General features: G+C 48.8%; 1 protein-coding gene across 2 annotated transcripts in view; it reads left to right on the forward strand.

Moving 5' to 3' along the window:
- The window catches only part of MALL (mal, T cell differentiation protein like), a 34,662-nt gene that overhangs the window by 11,454 nt on the left and 5,032 nt on the right, over positions 1 to 18,176 (forward strand). For both annotated transcript variants that reach the window (XM_042982037.1, XM_007082360.3), the window contains one exon: positions 16,580 to 16,747. In XM_042982037.1, coding sequence (XP_042837971.1) covers positions 16,580 to 16,747 — 168 coding nt within the window. The remainder of the gene's footprint in view (positions 1 to 16,579; positions 16,748 to 18,176) is intronic.

Consider the following 18,176-nt stretch of genomic DNA (forward strand, 5'->3'; position numbering starts at 1 on the left):
GCTTTTACAGGCCTTTGCCTAAGTTGCTTTATCTTACACTCTTTAACATTAAAATGCACATTTGAAAAACATGTATTTTGCAGTAGTTAGAGATTCATAGGCAGTTACAGATATAGCTCAGAGAGGTCTCCCCCAGCTCCCTACGCGCCCCCCCCCCCGCCGGTGATTACATCTTTTATAACACTGGTCCCATCAAAACCAGGTAAATGACGTTGGTAAAATATGTCCACACTAATGTGCCGTCTTCTCACGTGTGTAGATTCATGTCAGCACCGCAGTCAAGATACAAAACTGTTCCATCACCACAGAGATCTTCCTCCTGCTTGCTTTTTATAGTCCCCCCAACCCACCCTGTCCTCCCTCACCGTCCCCCCAGAACCCCCGGAAACCACTAATTCCATCGCTATAATTTTGTCATTTCAAGTAAGTTATATAAATAAATGGAGCCATAGAGCATGTGGCCATTACAGATTGGCCTCTTCCATGCCTCAGAACCCTCCTGAGGGGCACCCAAGTTGTGGGGGGTGTGCCAACAGTTCCTTCCTGTGATTGCTCCTAGTGTTCCAGGGCAGGGACATGCCGTGGTTTCTTTAACCATGGACCCATTGAGAAACATTTTAGTCGCTTACTTACAGTGTTTAGCTATTCTAAATAAAGCTGTGTGAACGTTCGCATGCAGGCTTTAATGTGGATGTTGTTTTTACCTCCCTGGGAGAATGCCCGAGTGTGACTGTTGGGTCGTATCATGAGTGTATGCCTACTTCCTGTTAAGAAACTGACAAACTGTTTTTCCAGAGTGCCTGTACCATTTTACGTCCCCACCAGCGACGGAGGAGACTTTTTTTTTTTTTTTTTTTTTAGATTTTAACTTTAAAATTCATGTTTTGTTCGGTTTGCCGTTGAATTCAGATTTCCCATGTGAAAACGATGTTAATTTCAAAATGTGATCTTCGAGGGCGAATCAGTACATTTTAAGGTGAGAACAGACGTGGTGTATTCCATCCGGCTTTCGTTCAGAGAGTGTGTGAGCCGGCTGGTGCCCAAGCGGGGCAGGCTGGCGACCAGGTGACTCACAGCACCACACCCCCCAGCTCCTGATGACCCAGGCCCACCTCTTCAGCGTGCACATAGTTGGGGGTGGGGGGGGGGGGAGGCGCTGATTACCTGATTACCTGCCCGGTGTGAGTTGACTCATCTTTTTTACAAGATGACAGGGGGATCCCAAGAGCTGACCCAGGTGACTGTGACCCAGGGAGTGTTCTATGAAACATAGTCCAAGGAAGTCTTTTGATTTTAAACCTTTCACTAGTTAACTTAATTGATTTGATGTTTAACTAATTAAAAAAGAAACAGCTAAGAAGATTTCTGGAGTCAGCCAGTTAAAAGATGAAACAATTCGGACACACTGGTGTTTGATGCGTTCAGCTTCGTATTTGGCTTGCACTGTGGCCAGAGGGAAACACTGTGATACCCCTAGAAGCTCATTCCAGAATCTTCCAGCTGAGAAAGGTCACCTTTATGTCTTGCTTAAACGCAATCCCCAGCTTTACCGTAATTTCAGCCTGCCTCTTCTTTTACTCTGTTTATATGTAAAAGCCTGTCCGAAAACCTGCTGGCCCTCAAGCGGTTTCTGGTCATCTGTGCCGACTGAAGTTACTGCGGAGGCTGAGAGAAGGAGTCAGGGCTCACATCAGGCCTGGCTCAGGGCAGGTGCCCTCCCCTCTGTCGTGACATCCCCTTAAAGCTGGGTTTTCAAAGGGAGAAATCCTTTCCCTTGTTTTTCTGTGCTTCCCTTTCAATTCTCCATACTGTGGGGAGTGTTTACTCAAAAGTAAGCTCAGTTTGCCCATTTTATTTCGTCCTTGTTGCTTCTGTCCCTCCCTTCACCCCCTGCCTCACCCTCATTTGGCCTCCCCCTACCCGCTCCTCTGCAGGATGAGGGGACTAACCACCTCCATGCCCAGGGTGCCACTGATTCCCACCATAATGCCCCAGGAGGCCCCCTGCAAGGGACAACATGGAACAGGGAAGGAGGATTACAGAGTGGGGCTGGGAAAGAGCCAGGCCCTGGGAGGGAAGGACAGGAGGGGCAATCTGGGAAGCGGTCGATGTCAACGTCCCCGAGTTGTTTAGACCCGCTTTAGCCTCCCTGCACCAGTCCCACCCTTACTCTGGAGGCCCCCAGTGTGTTCAGGTTCAGTAAAATAGAGTCATTCAGAACAAGGTGGAGAGCCTGGCTGTGCTACTTAATTGCTGTGAGACCCTGGGCAGATTACTTAACCACTCTGAGCCTCAACAATGGAGAAAGTAACAGCAAAGATCTCGTAAGACAGCCCTGGGGTCTCAGTAAGGACATTCCCAGAAGACAATACCACGTTGCAACCGCTCCAGAAATGTGAACGCACGTGTTTTATTATTGTTTGTCATCCGGACCTCTTAGTAGAAAGTATGGGTCTCTTGTGAGAAACTTCCAGCTGTGAACCAACAGCTATTTACTGAGATGCTACCACTGCTAAGAAGGTTATTAACAAAGGGTATTTCCCAAGATAGGAAAGAGAGAAAAGCCAGGGTGCACAGCCCCCCATTGCCAAAGGCTCCAGGAACTAGGTAGCCTTTAGGATACGCTGACTCAAGGCAGGGGCTTGGCACTCTTGAACGGTTTGGATTGAGGGATTAGATGTTCGCTTGTTCAGACAAGGACTTCCTGTGACCAGGCAGTTAACAAATACATGCCATCAGGCTGTAAGAAAAGAGGGGACTGCCATACCTCAATGCCACGTAGTCACTCAACAAGTATTTATTGAGCGCCTACTCTGTGCCAAGCATGGGGATATAAAGATGACGAAGAAAGACATGACCCCTGCCTTCTGGAGTTTGATGCCTAATGGGGCAAAGGGAGATTAGCCAAGGAGATCCATAAATGGAGCTCGGCTGTCAGGGTGCAGGAAGAAGCAGAAACCACAGTGGGTACTGCACGCAGAGGGGATTCGACACAGGGACTTGTTTATGCCGTTGTCGAAAAGCTGAAAGAGTAGAAAGGAGATGCTGAGGCCGCCAGAAATAAGCACCCGGAGTGGCTGGAGTCCGGAGAGGGTGGCCAGTGCTCGGACATCCAGAGGAAAACCTGCCCGGCTGGTTCTCAGGCCTCTGAGGAGGGGCACGGGGACCTTGGGGTCGGAGCCAACGGCTGCTGCTGCTGCCAGAGTGACAGTGACAGGACCCAGACCAGCCAACAGGAAGCCCCCACCACCCTCCTCCCATCCCAGGCCCCCTCCAGGCCCCCACCAATGCCAGAACCTAGCAAAACTCCAACTTCTAAGGGGGCTGGGAATTGTGGCCTACAGAGTTCCAACCCACATCACAGAGCAGACCACACAAGGGCGGGCTTGAGCTGAGAGACCCTTGGAACTAACCGGTATGGTCCACGTCTGCACACGCCCTCCTGCCCAAGTCTGGACTTCCCCCGACCGTCTGGCCATCCCTGAACTGGTGGCCAGTCTCAGTTCAGACAAGACAGGCTCCAAGCTGCCGCTGGAAGGTCAGCCCGCCAGGACGATTTCCCTTAACTAGTAGGTGTTTTGAAGGAAATAACTGGGTCCTCTTGCAGAGAGTAGCAGGGCACATTCTGACCTGCTGGAACACAGGGAACCCCAGATAAGAAGTCTCGTCAATGAGAAGTGCCCCACCTGCTGCCAGCGCCCTTCCAGGAGCTCTTTGCCTAGAGAACTTTCCCCTGGGGCACAGCTGATCTGTGGGAGGCAGAAGAGGTTTCTGGAATGTTGTCCAGATTGGCAAGTGGCAGGAAGTGGGCCCAAGTGGGGGGGGGGGGGCCCACACCAGGCTTCCCTGGCCTTTACCCCTCTCATCTCTGCCAGACCCTCCTTTGCCTCGTCCCGTACCTGCCAACCAGCCCTGCCTCTCAGATGTCACCACATGGTCAGATCTTCCCCATCTCGGCCAGAATAGATGTCTGCTTGGGGCCGACGCAGGGCTTGCAACAGAGCCAGCCCATAACTCAGGTTCCACAGCCTTTGAGACACAGACCCCACCCTCCCACCTCAAGCTATACCTAGAAGGTCCAAGGTGGGTCTGAGAGGAGGGCCAGATATCACAGGGGCCCCCAGAGTCTTCTGACCTGTATCGAAAAAGCCCAACTCAGCTCCTCCCCTTGGAGGGAATCTCTGAGCTTGGCCTTTTCTGCTTTCCAAGCTGGTCACAGCCCATCCCACCCCCCATGCCCATCTGGACCTTCTCTCTGCCCAGGTGATGCTGGATGGATGTGGGAGGGGGGTGGTACGTCTATTTGAACATGGTCCTCTCTGACACACATTTTTATATAGTCCTTCCTATGTGCCCAGGGGTGGGGGGGTGGGGTGGGGGGGTGAAAGCAGCAGGGGTAGGAAAGCATCCCAGGGAAGCCCCTCTGCTCTCTGAGGGAGGACGCTCCGGACCTGGAGAATTTCTAGGGCCTGTGAAGTAATGGAGCAGGAAATGGGTGGGGATGAAACAAATGGGTGTTTGTCCCCATTCTGTCCCGGCTCTGGCAGAAATGCCAGTCTGTGGTTGGGCCAGAGTGGCAGGCCCAGAAGGTGTCGGCTGGTACCACTTGCATGGTAATCAGGCCCAGGGAGATGAGACTGAGCAGCTAGGGAGTGGAGGGTCCAGCAACCCGCCTCCTGTCTCCTCCTCAACTCGGCAGCATGTACAGCCTGCTTTGTGCCAGGCTCCGTGCCCTACACTGGGGACACAAAAACCACAGGGCCGAGTCCTGTATCCAGGAGCTCGGGGCCTGGGGAGGAGGCAGTGGAGAGAGAAAATAACCATGAGGGAGGTCACTCCTCATGATGCACTCGGGGCTTGGCAGTCAAGAGTGGCTTCCTGGAGGAGGTGACCCTGGTCTGGTCCCTGCCCTCAAAGGTCTGGTCATAGACAGGTGGGGGAGGGGGAAGGAGTCAACCAGGACTAGAGTGAATAGTGATATCACTACGGGTCCTCAGTGCCTGACAAAGAACAGGATCACGGCCATCTTGGACACAAAACATCTGTGGGCTCAGGTGGAGAACCTCCCCTGAGCCTGACTCCTGGGCTCGTCTGGTGACTTTCTGGTAACACGCGAAGGGACGTGAGCTTAACAACCATAGTGGGAGCCAAAGAGAAAGAGACCGAGGTTGGAAGAAGCCTATCCACCAGGCCACCTTGGGGAGCGGGATGCATTTATCTGCATTTACATCTTTTCTGTACTTTCTAACTTTTCTAAGGTTAAAAAAAGTTTTAAAAAGGGAGGATAAAAAACATTTTTGCCCTAAAAGTGCGTAGTGTTTTCGTTTTGTTTTGTTTTTTTAAAAGAGACAAGAAGGAAAAGCTCTTTAGACTTTGGATGGGTAAGAATGGTTTTATTACCCTACTTTATGAAAATCTGTACTGCTCGGTCAATAAAAAGCTGGGTCAGTGGGGGGGTGCAGTGGCCCTGGGGGAGGAAGCCAGGAGGGAGGGGAGGAAAGCGGAGGAGGCCCCGCTGACTCACCAGTCCCTCCCCCTGCGGCGGCATCCTGCCCCTCCCAGGCACACACCCCAAGGTAGGCACAGACTTTCCCCAGCCAGCGGCCAGCCCCTCCTTTGCCTTATGGGTACCAAGGCCTCCTTATATGATTTGTTCTGCCAGGAACGGTGGTAGCTGGAGCTCTGGCCGGCACTATTGTTCCTGGAGTGGACCGGATAAGACGTGGGCCCTCACCGGAGGCCAAGGGGCCTGGGCCACAATTTCCTGCTAACCTTAAAGCCACAGAGAAAACTCGCCCTCTGTGAATCAGGATGTAGTGACTCAGTGTTTGGAAGTGTCCTAGGTTAAATTATGGAGCGTTGAACTTCCATACAATGCTAGCTGTGTGCGGGTCCTGGATTCCAGTCCAGGCCTGGCACGCTCCCGTGAGTAACTTTGGGAAAGTCGCTTGGCCTCCCAGAACCGGTTTCCTCCCCCCGCCCCGCCGTACGAAGGAGGTAACGATTCTTGCTCAGAAGCTTCACAGGCTGGCAGCCACTGACTCAGGCACGGGAGCTGCCCCATGGGCTGTAGGCAGCACCCACGTGGGCACGGGGGTCTCCGAGCTGGGTGAGGACCGCCCAGGAGCGCCCGGCTCCCCGAGGCAGCCTAGAGGAGGCCAGCGTCACCCAGCTGTGTCTGCCCTGGCTCGACCACACTGAGTTCTAGTCACTGCAGATGTGGGACACTCCAGGACCCCTCCCACCTGTCCCACCCAGGGCTCCTGTCAAGTTTCGTTCCTGCTCCCTTCCTCTCCCAGGCTCACGAGGCCCATATGGGCCCCAGTGTGGCCCTCAGGTCCCCGATGGGCTCCTGCTATGGCAGCCATGCTGTGGACCCAATGTCAAGAGTGTCTGCCCCAGACAGTGCTGTGGAGGAAAGGACTGTGGAAGGGGGTGCGCACCAGCACAGGCAGAGGCCCTTGGCTAGAGGAAGGAAGGCATTCTAGAGCAAAGGTTTCCCCCACACCGACTGGGGCCCACAGAAGAGAGATGTTTTCGTGGCAACCCGGTACACGTGTGTGTAGGTGTGCATGTGTGGTGTATGTGTGTGCAATGAAACAACAGATTCAGGACACTGTTTCCCTTTCCCATGGGTAACGTACTCCTGCTTGCTAGTCCAGCCTACTTAGTTTTTTAATGTTGTTGGCGACGAACTAAGTGGTTTTCACCATGAATCTCAGCCCACGTTTGGAAGCCCCAGGGCTGGGGGCAATGACGGAGGCTCAGCGAGACTGACGCAGAGCGGGGAGAGTCAGGCAGGCTGGGCTTGCAGGGCCATGGCCCGAGTTTGGTCTGCGGGTCACGGGGAGCCAGCAGGGTATTCTAAGAGGGGGGTGGGGTCCCAGGCATCCCAGCTGGTCCTCGGCAGTGCCATGCCAAGGGCTGTCGCCAGCTCAGACTGGCTTGAGCAGAAGGGAACGGACCATGTCACGTTCTGGGAAGTCTCGGCCAGCTGTACCTCTGGGCTGATTCTTTCGCAGCATAGCTGCGTCGCCAGGGCCCAAGCCGTTTCCCTCCACCTCTGTCCTCTTCCGTTTCATAGCTCCAGGCCTGATACCAGACACAGCAATGGCCAGAGCAAGAACGGAAACGGTCTCATCTTGGTCTCCTTAGGCAGGAAGAACCCCTTCCCGGGAGTCCCCTGGTGTCTTCCCCCTGGAAGGGCCAGACTCGGTCACACAAATGTCCCAGCCTGGGCCTGCGATGAGCCTAGTGAATGGTGGAAAGTCACGCCTCCCTGCCCACGCCTCCTACCAGTAAGCCCAGTTGGGAAATTCAAGGATACAAGTTAAACGAAGGCAACCATCTCTGTAACGCTATTTCCTGTGTCATTGTCTGTAACGGGAAAAGCTGGAGACATCCAATGTGCAGGCACAGGGGCCTCATTGAGTAAGTGACATTTTTCAGCTTGATGGAGTGTAATTGTGGCATTGAAAAGTGCAGTCAGTTGTCATTACTGGATTCTCTCTTTGCAAACGTATGTAGTCGCGACAATTTATTCGCAGTCGCTAAACAATACAGCACTCTCCTGGTTATTGGCGGGCCCGTACAGAGCAGCAAAACGTTTGGGTTGTCTGAGGTGCATGTTCCCAGCTGAGGCCGAGCAAGACGCTACCCTGTGCCTTCTTGTCTCAGCTCTCATCCTGTAAACAAGAGTCCTTTCCAAAGTCTGTCTGGGGGCACATCTTTCACATTTTTGTGCTTCTCTTTGGTGATTTTGCTGTTTAAAATAGCCCCTCGGTTCTCGCTGAAGTGCTGTTTAGGGTTTCAGCACGAGAACCCCGTGAGTTGCCTTTCATAGACAATACGTGCTCGACAGGCTTGTAGTGCTGTTGGCCAAGAGTTCAGTGTTAACGACTCAAGAGCATATATTAAATAAGGGGTCTTTACACACACACCTAACGTAAAGCTATGCGTTGAAGCACCTCAAATAAAGGTACGTGTTGATCAGTTGATGAAAATACCGTGACCAGAGATTTTGCAGGAACCTACTGCCTACTTCCCCTGGGAGCAAATGACCCCGTGTTCACAGATTCAGTGCTCAGGCCAACTGAATAGAACGAGCTTGCGTACCAAGAATCAATTTTAGTATCAAGCCACGTAGCAAAATCCAAAAATATATAAAGGAGAATACAAAATGCATGTCCATCACGATTTCCAGCTTTATAGAAAATACGTACGCGCGAGCACTAGGGCTGGAAGGGGACCTAATATACCAAAAAATTCCTTTGCTGTTAACATCATTTTTTACAATCAGTTTTAAAAAATCTTAGGGTTGAGGGGCGCCTGGGTGGCGCAGTCGGTTAAGCGTCCGACTTCAGCCAGGTCACGATCTCGCAGTCCATGAGTTCGAGCCCCGCGTCAGGCTCTGGGCTGATGGCTCGGAGCCTGGAGCCTGCTTCCGATTCTGTGTCTCCCTCTCTCTCTCTGCCCCTCCCCCGTTCATGCTCTGTCTCTCTCTGTCCCAAAAATAAAATAAAAAACGTTGAAAAAAAAAAAAATCTTAGGGTTGAAAAATAGTAACAGCTCTCCTTCCTGCCACGTGGTTTGGGTTCGAGTCATTACAATCGCCCTGGAGTGAAGGCATTTTGAGTTGATATCACCCCCCCACCCCCCCACCCCCACCCAGGGATGGACACGTGCTCCAGCACAAACACAGTGGGTCTGTCTGAAGGAGGATTTTGCACCAGAATTACGGGGTCCAAAGCACAGCCCCAGGATGAGTTTCGTCTTATTTTTTCCCTTTTAAAGAACGTGCATCAGATAGTTGCACACACCGGCACCTTTCGTGACAGTCCAAGCGTCCCATCAGTGGAGGAATGGATGCGCAAACTATGTATGTGGTGTGTTCGTGTTATGGCCTATTATTCGGTCGTTAAAAAGGAAGGAAAGTCTGACACAGGCCGCAACAGGGATTAACTGTGAGGCCATTATGCTCCGTGAAATGAGCCAGTCGCCAAAAGGCAAATCCTGTATGATTCCACTCACATGATGTCCTCAGAGGAGCCAAATTCATAGAGACAAAAGATTAGGACAGGGAAGGGGGAGGGGAGAGGGGCCATCAGTGGGACCAGGAGCCCCCAGCTCGCTTGGCACCGTTCCCTCCTGGGCCTCACTGTCTTCATGTGGGCCTTGTCCTCCCGGCCTGAAGTTTCTGAGGCTTTGTGTTGGAGCCTGCGTTCCCCCAAGTCCCAGGGAAGGGAAAGAGAGGCAGTGCTTCATGAAAATCAAGACAAGCGGTAAGCAAAGGAATGCGGTGCTGGTGGTGAGACCCACCACGCTGAGCTACTGCCCAGCTATGCAGAAAAACCTGCCAGCAGGGTATCGCCCCAGTGCTCCTCCCTGGCTCTCACCCCCTGACCTGCCCCGCCCGAGCCCACACCTCCCACCTCATCCCGGAGTCCCGGCCCGTGCAATCTGAGACCGTGCATCCTTTTGACTCCTCCTTTGCCGTTCACATGGGGTCATCTCCAGGGCGGTGTCTGTCTTCAGAACCTCTCCATGCATGAAGTTCACCTGCTCTGCCCATCAGGGGCCTCAGGTCCCACCTGCTCTATTTGGGTGGACGGATTCATCCTCCCCAAAGAACAGGTGATTCTCCTGTCTCTCCCATTCAAAAGTCTTGACCTTTGAAGCCAGCCTCCATCATCTGGCACAGGGTTTTCTTTCTTGCTTTCTAAATATAAAATTTTTTTTTTAATTAGTTTAAACATTCAACACCCTGTCAAGTAGTTCTCCTAGGAGCCTGGGGCACTGGTTGGTTTATTGGGTCTCGTTCCAGAAACATTCTGTGCATCTGCAAACAAATGCACCTACACGCACACATACATTTTCTTCTTTTTCTACAAAAATCATAGCACACTGGGCGCGCTGGTCTGTGCCTTTTACGGTTCTTATAACTTGTTCCCTTTGGCATACAAAGATTTTTTCATTCTTTTTGAAAGCTGCTGAGTGTTCTGCTGTGCAAACATAATTGCTTTGATTGGTCCTCTCTGGATGCACATTTAAGATGTATCTTATCTTTTCCATAACCAGCAAGGCCCCAATAAACAACTTTGTACTTTCACCATTTTGTTCCTGTGCATTATTTATAGGACAGACTCAAAAAAGTGAAATTATTGGATCAAACAATATGTGTATTTAATGTTTCGATTGATATTGTCAAAATAATACAGCAGTTGATGGCACTGTTACTTAGCCTGGAGATGACAAGGGATTTCAACCTGGGAGCTGCAGGTGGGCTTTGAGGGTCTGCGAGTCCCCAGATCTGTAGACAAAAGTCGTGCGTGTACATAGGTACATTTTTCTAGATGACCGAAACTTCCATCGACTCCTCAGAAGGATGTGTGTCCCCTAAATGTTCTCTCACTCACCCAGCTGGTGGTTCTCCCGGCTCCCCCAGAAGTGAACTTCCCCTCCCTCAGCAAGACTGGCCCTGAACTTTCCCTCCTCTGGCTCCTTGTCGGGGAACATTCCCTCTGGTCTTCTGTGCCATTCCAAATGGTTATGGCTAACATGGCCAACAGTACCGCACGCTCACCGTGTGCTGGGGAGACTTAGCTAGTTCTCACGAGAATCCAATGAGAGAGGCGATCCCCACCTCCTCTGTTTGATGGACAAGTGCATGAAAGTACAGATGAGTCAAAAAACCTGCCGAGCAGGCAGAGCTTGAATTGGAACCCAGGAGGAAGGATGCTGCGTCCATAAACAGGGTGGGTCAGACAGGAAACAAAGAGAGAGGCTCCCAGGGTTCTCAGGTCCTAACTGCACCACCTGGGGAACTTTTCACAATGGGCTCAGTCGGAATCTCTGGGGCAGGACCTAGACCCTGGGGATTTCTCAGAGTCCCCAGATGGACTTTCAAAGACCCCAGGAGTAACAGGACTCAGAGGGGAAGCCCCAGGCATCCACATATTTTAGAATCTCCTTGCCTCTACACCATACTTTTGGTTGCTTTTTTTCCTTTTTTAAGCAGCAATCACAATAATAAACATTGGGGGGGGGGAGGGTATAACGATGGGCACAGCTGCCTTCCGAAATAATAAGCATCCTCCCCCCCCAAAAATGACCCCCAAAGGGGGCTTTTCTGAAAGTATTTTTTCAACTCACAGACTTCAATTTAGTTGCTGTATTTCAACCCACAGCCGTTATCCTTATCTGAAGCTCAGATTGTCCTATCAAATTGTCAACAAGACCCTTCTGAATCCTCCTGACCTAACCCCTGGTGCCTTTGAAAGTTTTCTCACTCTGTGGTGTGATGAGATGCTCGGAGTCCAACTTCTCTGCCTCCCTTCAGATTTCGGTTCAGCGTTTGCAGATTGCATAGACGAGTGGTCTGTGTCCGTTCGTAAGAAACAGACTCTGAACCAAGTCATACTTGAAATCCACTCGATCACAATATCTTACTATGATAAAATATTCTTCCACTGTGAGGGCCAGCCCCAGACATCTAAAAATATCTCCTGCTCTTGGGAAAATACAAACTGAAGGTTCAAATAAGAGAGCAGTTTAGCCTGCCAAGAAAATTTGGAAAGCTAAATATAGATTTAAAAAAAAAAAAAAAAAAGTAAAGACAAATACTCGAAACTGGCTTACCTATAAAGAATCCAATCTAGACTGCTTGAGGCAGAAACGAGGTAAGAAAGACTGGGTTTAAATTCGCCCGGAGTTTGTCCTTGGCCCTGGTCCTTTCTTCTGTCCAGAAGGTAGAGGGTGGGGAAATAAAAAATAACATTCCCCTTCATGACATTGATTATGCAACACTAAAGCCATTTCAAGAAGATTCTCAGGCAAGTTGAGTAGATACCCAAGCCCTCAGAGGCCCCTGCCCTCAGGCGTAAACTCTGGTTGCCAGAAGAGATCCAGAGCTGTCCTACCCCATGTCCTGTGTGACCTCAGGTCTCAGTCCCCTCCAATACGGCACCACCTCACACACTGTGGGGAGAACTTAGTGTGACGTGTAAATAATGTGCATCTGGCAGCGTCCGCCCAGGGCAGCCTCTGATGGCGGGGAGGGGGGGGCCCTCTGCAGGCACTGATAGGCACAGTGGGGCTCAGGCACTCTGGCACACCCTCCAGGTCTGGCAGAGGCGAACTGGCAATAAGCAGTGTCAGGTATGAAGTGGCAGTTCTCTGGTCTCAGGAAGTCCAAGGAGTTCGAACTGCTGTGTAGACTAACCAAGGCTATCTAAGCAAATGCATCTTATCAACTGTAAAGCACCTGATGAACATGGAGTGTCATCATTGATTCATTCTGAAGGATGATCTTTGACCCCATGCCCACCCACCTTGTATTAGGGCCTGTGCTGGGCACCAGGAATACAGCGGTGAATGGCACACAGCATGCTCTGCCTTCCGGGGTCTAAAATGAGTCTAAAATTTGACGAGCTCCGGTGCGGTCACTGAGTCCCAAACACCATTGCCACTAGCAGCTAGCATCGTTTGGGTGTTGACAGGGTGCCAGCATTTTTATGCACTTCCCAAGTCTCGGTGGGGAGGATGCTTAGCAGGTGCCCCAAAGCACCAGCAGACCCCTGTCATTGAGATCAACATGCAGGAGCCCAGTTCAAGGGGAACAGCGGCTTTTGTCCTTCAACGCCCCCTCTTCAGGACACGCTAACCAACTTACTCACAGGTGGTTCCAGGCTCAACCTAAGACTTGCAAAATTCACAAGGACACTGACTATTGAGATCTGGGGAAATGTGCTCCCAGAGCTGGTCTTTATGTGAAGGTGAAGCTTCTGAATGTGTTGTCCAGCCCAGTAAGAACCTTGTTTGTGGTCACCTTCCTAATCTGTTTTGGCTTCTCCATTCCTGTTCCTTTTCTCTCCTTAAGGGCTCATAAATTCTCTGTAAATCCAAAAGTGCTTTTCCTCTCCAGAATAACAGCAGTGGAAGCCTCATCAGGGACAGTGGACATATCCATGTCTATGTTTTGCTTACTTGTAAGGTGAGACCTGCTCGTCCCAGGAAGCCAGGGGTATGTTATGAAAATGAGAACTGAAAGTTGCATATCTTTCAGTTCACCTAGACAGAAATAACTGGACTCGTTTAATCCAGAAGTTCTCTAATAGCAACATTCAGAAGTGAGCTACTCCCACAGTCATTCACAACCAGAATTCACCAAACATAGGAGGGAAAAAATGAACAGGAATGAAAGTTAACAGAAGCCACAAACTGCAGAATCAGGCACCAAGACTGAGGAAATGGAATTATCAGGTATCAAATATGAAATTAACGCCAAGCAAAAGTAGTACAAAGATACCCACGCTTCAACACAAACTGCAGAACTTCAAAGACAGAAGACGTGGAACCATTGAGAAAATATCTTAGAAGTGTGGAGAGGAAATAATTGTCAGGGTGAAAAATAAGAATATTTTCTGACAAATCAAACTGACTACTACCAACTGACCTTTCCCAAAGATACTACTAATGATTGTACTGCAGGAAGAAAGTGGTCCCAGAAAGACTATCTTCATGACCCAAGGTAGGAAAGGATTTGTTAAACTTGACCAAAGAAGCACAGTCTATAAAGGAAAAGGTGAGCATATTCAATTACATTAAAATTAAGAACTCTGTTCATCAAAAGGCATCATAAAAATGTGCAAAACATGTGCTCGAGGAATATATTTGCAATAATTCGCACAGCCAACAAGATCCACACTATTAGAAAGAGTTACTATGAATCAGTAAGAAAAACAAACCCATAAGAAGTTTGGAACCAATAAAAAAACAATTAAAAATTTTACAGAAGATGAAATGTATGCACGTAAGCTCAATCTTATTTGTAATCATAAAAATTAAAACCTAATGAGATACACAGAAGATTCCAAGGAATCTACCAAACAACTTCTTCGAGTAAGTGAATTTAGCAACTTGCAGGATACAATGTTAACACACAAAATAAACAGTCATGTTTGTATTACTAGCATTGAACAACTGGGAAATGAAGTTTTTATTTTTTTAAGTTTATTTATTTATTTTGAGAGAGAGAGAAAGAGAGTGAATGCAAGCAGAGAAAGAGAGAGAGAGAAAGAGACAGAGAGAGAGTCCCAAGCATGCTCCAGCTGTCAGTGCAGAGCCCAACACAGAGCTTGATCCCACAAACCACAAGATCATGATGTGAGCTGAAATCGAGAGTCAGGAACCTAACTTACTGTGCCACCCAGGTGCCCCAGGAAATGAAATTTTTAAAAAAGCAATACTGGGGTGCCTGGGTGGCTCGGTCGGTTGAGCGTCCGACTTCGGCTCAGGTCATGATCTCACAGTCTGTGAGTTCGAGCCCTGCGTCGGGCTCTGTGCTGACAGCTCAGAGCCCAGAGCCTGTTTTGGATTCTGTGTCTCCCTCTCTCTCTGCCCCTCCCCCGTTCATGCTCTGTCTCTCTCTGTCTCAAAAATAAATAAACGTTAAAAAAATTAAAAAAAAAAAAAAGCAATACTATCTACAATAGCTCCCCCCAAATAAAATACTGAGGCATAAATATAAGGAAGTGTGTACAGTATCTGTATGCTAAAAACTACAAACTATTGATAAAAGAAGACAAAGAAATGTCAATAATTGGAGAGGCATACCATGTTCATGGATTGGAAAACTCATCATAGTAAAGATGTCAATTCTCCTCCAAATTGATCCATAAATTTAACACAAAGCCCCAGAAGATACTGTAGATTTTGACAATCTGCTTCTAAAATTGTGTGGAAGGCAACAGAACTAGGGAAAGGGATGAGTTATCTCCTGAGATGAGCAGAAATGTGAGCTACCTGCACTGATAACTCTTTCTGATTACTGTAACTTTACCCAAAGTTTTAAATCTGGTGGTGTGCTTCCTCCATACCTCAAATATGGGAGCCATCCTTGGCTCTGTCTCTTCATCACTCTAAATCTCCAGTGGTCTCATAGTCCAGCACATTTTTAAAAATTATTTTATTGCTTTATAAAAGAAAAAAATTTCCCACCATGCAGTGTGAGAAGTAGAACATTATCACTTGTTACACTCATTCCCAAACCCATCACTCTCTCCCTCAGAAGGGTCATTCTCAGAAGGTGCAGAGATGAGTGGGTTCTGAGGGAATTAGGACGTGGCAATGAGTTCAGATTTTGTAACTGTTGGATTTGAGGATCTTGAGGGGGCAAAGACAGGCCTAGGGTGGGGCAAATGAGATGCTCAGGGTGCAAAATTTAATAAGGCGCTCATTCCCGGGATCCTGCAAGTACAAAGCTGGCCCCTGCTATGAAACATCTGAGTAGAGACATCCAGTGGCAAGTGGATGTGTGGGACTGAAGACCTGTAATTGCCAACCTATACGATGCTTAGAAGCATAGATTTAACAGGAGTGAAGAGAGGGAGAACCAAGGAGGCTCACAAGGATATTCTAAGGAGAACCCAGGAAGGAGAGGAGCACAGAAACTCTGAGACAAACCAATAGCAAAACTACTTGGTGCTCATGTTGACCCTTTCCCTCAGGCCTCTCCTCTAACTGAACATGCTGTTTAGTGGACATTTATTTCTTTCCCTGGACTCACTAACATGGGTATAAACCCAGGCTAAAAGCAAACAAAGGCAGAGTCCATAGAAAAGATTTGGTTTCTCCACCAAGAGGATAATAAAAGGTTGGACAGAGTTGAGAGATGATTAAACTGGAATAGTATTGCCCAACTGCTATCTGACCACAGGGTGTCAGATACTATAACCCAGGGGCCCAAGCTAAATGCACACAGGGCCAGGCAGGCATGGTGAGTGAGTAAAGGGAACCAGGAGAAGGAGAGCACTATTCCACAGAGAAAGTGAGCAACATAAAACGTGCGACATGGGGCGCCTGGGTGGCGCAGTCGGTTAAGCGTCCGACTTCAGCCAGGTCACGATCTCGCGGTCCGTGAGTTCGAGCCCCGCGTCAGGCTCTGGGCTGATGGCTCGGAGCCTGGAGCCTGTTTCCGATTCTGTGTCTCCCTCTCTCTCTCTGCCCCTCCCCCGTTCATGCTCTGTCTCTCTCTGTCCCAAAAATAAATAAAAAACGTTGGAAAAAAAAAAAAGTGCGACACAAGGGTGTGGAGTTGGGGGTGAAGGGGATGCGGTCCACTGAGGACTCTGGGTCCTTTTTAAAGAAACAGTCACAACTCATTTCAGCCTCTTCTGGCTTGGGAATGTGTTCAACTGTGGCTAGAACTATAGACTTCTCAAGAAATGTCTAAAATCAAAATTTTTCTTGTGAAATATCCTGTTTTAAATGTTGGCAACTTATTCAGAAATGTATGTAACGGCTGTATATGTCAACACTGTTTGGGCCAAGAAGACACATCCACAAACCAAACTGCCCAAGTCCCTCCACTGGTGACCTCAGTGTTAACCACTTGAGTTTTCTAACAAAGTCTACTCTTGCTCGGGGCCAGCCTTCCTTCCCCATTTCCCTCTTGCTTCCCCCCTAACTTCATCTGTAGAGCTTGTAACCGGAGACAGAGGAGAAGAGGGATGCCCTGCAAAGGGAACTATGCCCGACACAAGCAAATGAAGGTTCTTGTTTTATTTTTTTTTTCTTACAGATATTTGGGTGCTGGGTCTGGATGCTGGTAGCTGCCACCCAGGTAGCAAACGCCTTGCTACAAGGATGGGTGATATATGTCTCACTCACCTCTTTTCTCATCTCCCTGATGTTCCTGTTGTCTTACTTGTTTGGATTTTACAAAAGATATGAGTCCTGGCGAGTCCTGGTAAGAACCAGAGAGGGTGACCCAAGCCCTTGGATTCCTCCTGATGTCTGTCCTGGGTATTGTGAGGACAAAGGGCCTTCTGGGTGGGGAAGGAGAAAGGCTGAGAAGGTAAATGACTTCATTGCTCCATGGAGAAGGTGAGGACTGTTTTTTTTTTAAATTTTTTTTTTTAACATTTATTTATTTTTGAGACAGAGAGAGACAGAGCATGAACAGGGGAGGGGCAGAGAGAGAGGGAGACACAGAATCTGAAACAGGCTCCAGGCTCTGAGCTGTCAGCACAGAGCCCGACGCAGGGCTCGAACTCATGGACCGCGAGAGCGTGACCTGAGCCGAAGTCGGCCGCTTAACCGACCAAGCCACCCAGGCGCCCCAAGTGAGGACTGTTAAAAAGGGGGATCCCCCCCACTTCAAAAATGGTGTACATAAGTAAGGCATGAAGAATGACTAATTACAATCATTTCAGATGGCATTTGAAAAGCAGAGACCAGGGACCAGAGGCCTTTTCAGGGCTGGGTCACTATGGATCCAAGACTTTTTCATCTTCACAGGTTTACTATTTTTTTTAACGTTTATTTATTTTTGAGAGAGAGGTAGAGCGCATATGAGAGCAGGGAAAGGGCAGGGGAGAGGCAGAGAGGGGAGACAGAGGATCCAAAATGGGCTCCACACAAACAGCAGAGAGCCCGATATGGGGCTTGAACTCATGAACCGTGAGATCATGACCTGAGCTGAAATCAAGAGGTGGACGCTTAACTGACGGAGCCACCCGGTGCCCTTTCCTGTGTTTACTATTAAGCCAGAATGAAAGCATTTCTCTGCCACAGCAAATTTTTCATTGTATTCCCCTCCATCATCTTCCTTGTTAGGAATATACATATTCTATATAAAGCACATTCTGACGCGTTTCCCTTTAAATTTTATTTATGGTGAAATCATGGGAGCAGCATTAAAGGAAATGATAGTAGGAAAAAAAATCACCCAATCCCATGGTGCTCTCACAAACACTGGGTGCATTCTCCTATATTCCTTGCAAATTTTATGTAAAATGTATATATAATCACACTGAACCAATAATTTTGGATGTCAGTTCTTTCATTAATATTATGTCATTACATTGTTTTCATGTCACATCATCTTGATAACCATTTAAAATTTTTTTTTTGTTTTGGGGCTCCTGGGTGGCTCAGTCGGCTGAATGTCCAAGTTCGGCTCAGGTCATGATCTCACAGTTCATGAGTTCAAGCCCCACGTCAGGCTCTGTGCTGACAGCTCAGAGCCTGGAGCCTGCTTCGGATTCTGTGTCTCCCTCTCTCTCTGCCCCTCTCTCACTCGTGCTCTGTCTCTTTCTCTCTCTCAAAAACAAATACACATTTAAAATAAAATAAAATAAAATAAAATAAAATAAAATAAAATAAAATTTTTCTGT

This window comes from Panthera tigris, chromosome A3 (genome assembly GCF_018350195.1).
Source record: "Panthera tigris isolate Pti1 chromosome A3, P.tigris_Pti1_mat1.1, whole genome shotgun sequence".
Classification (NCBI taxonomy): domain Eukaryota; kingdom Metazoa; phylum Chordata; class Mammalia; order Carnivora; family Felidae; genus Panthera; species Panthera tigris.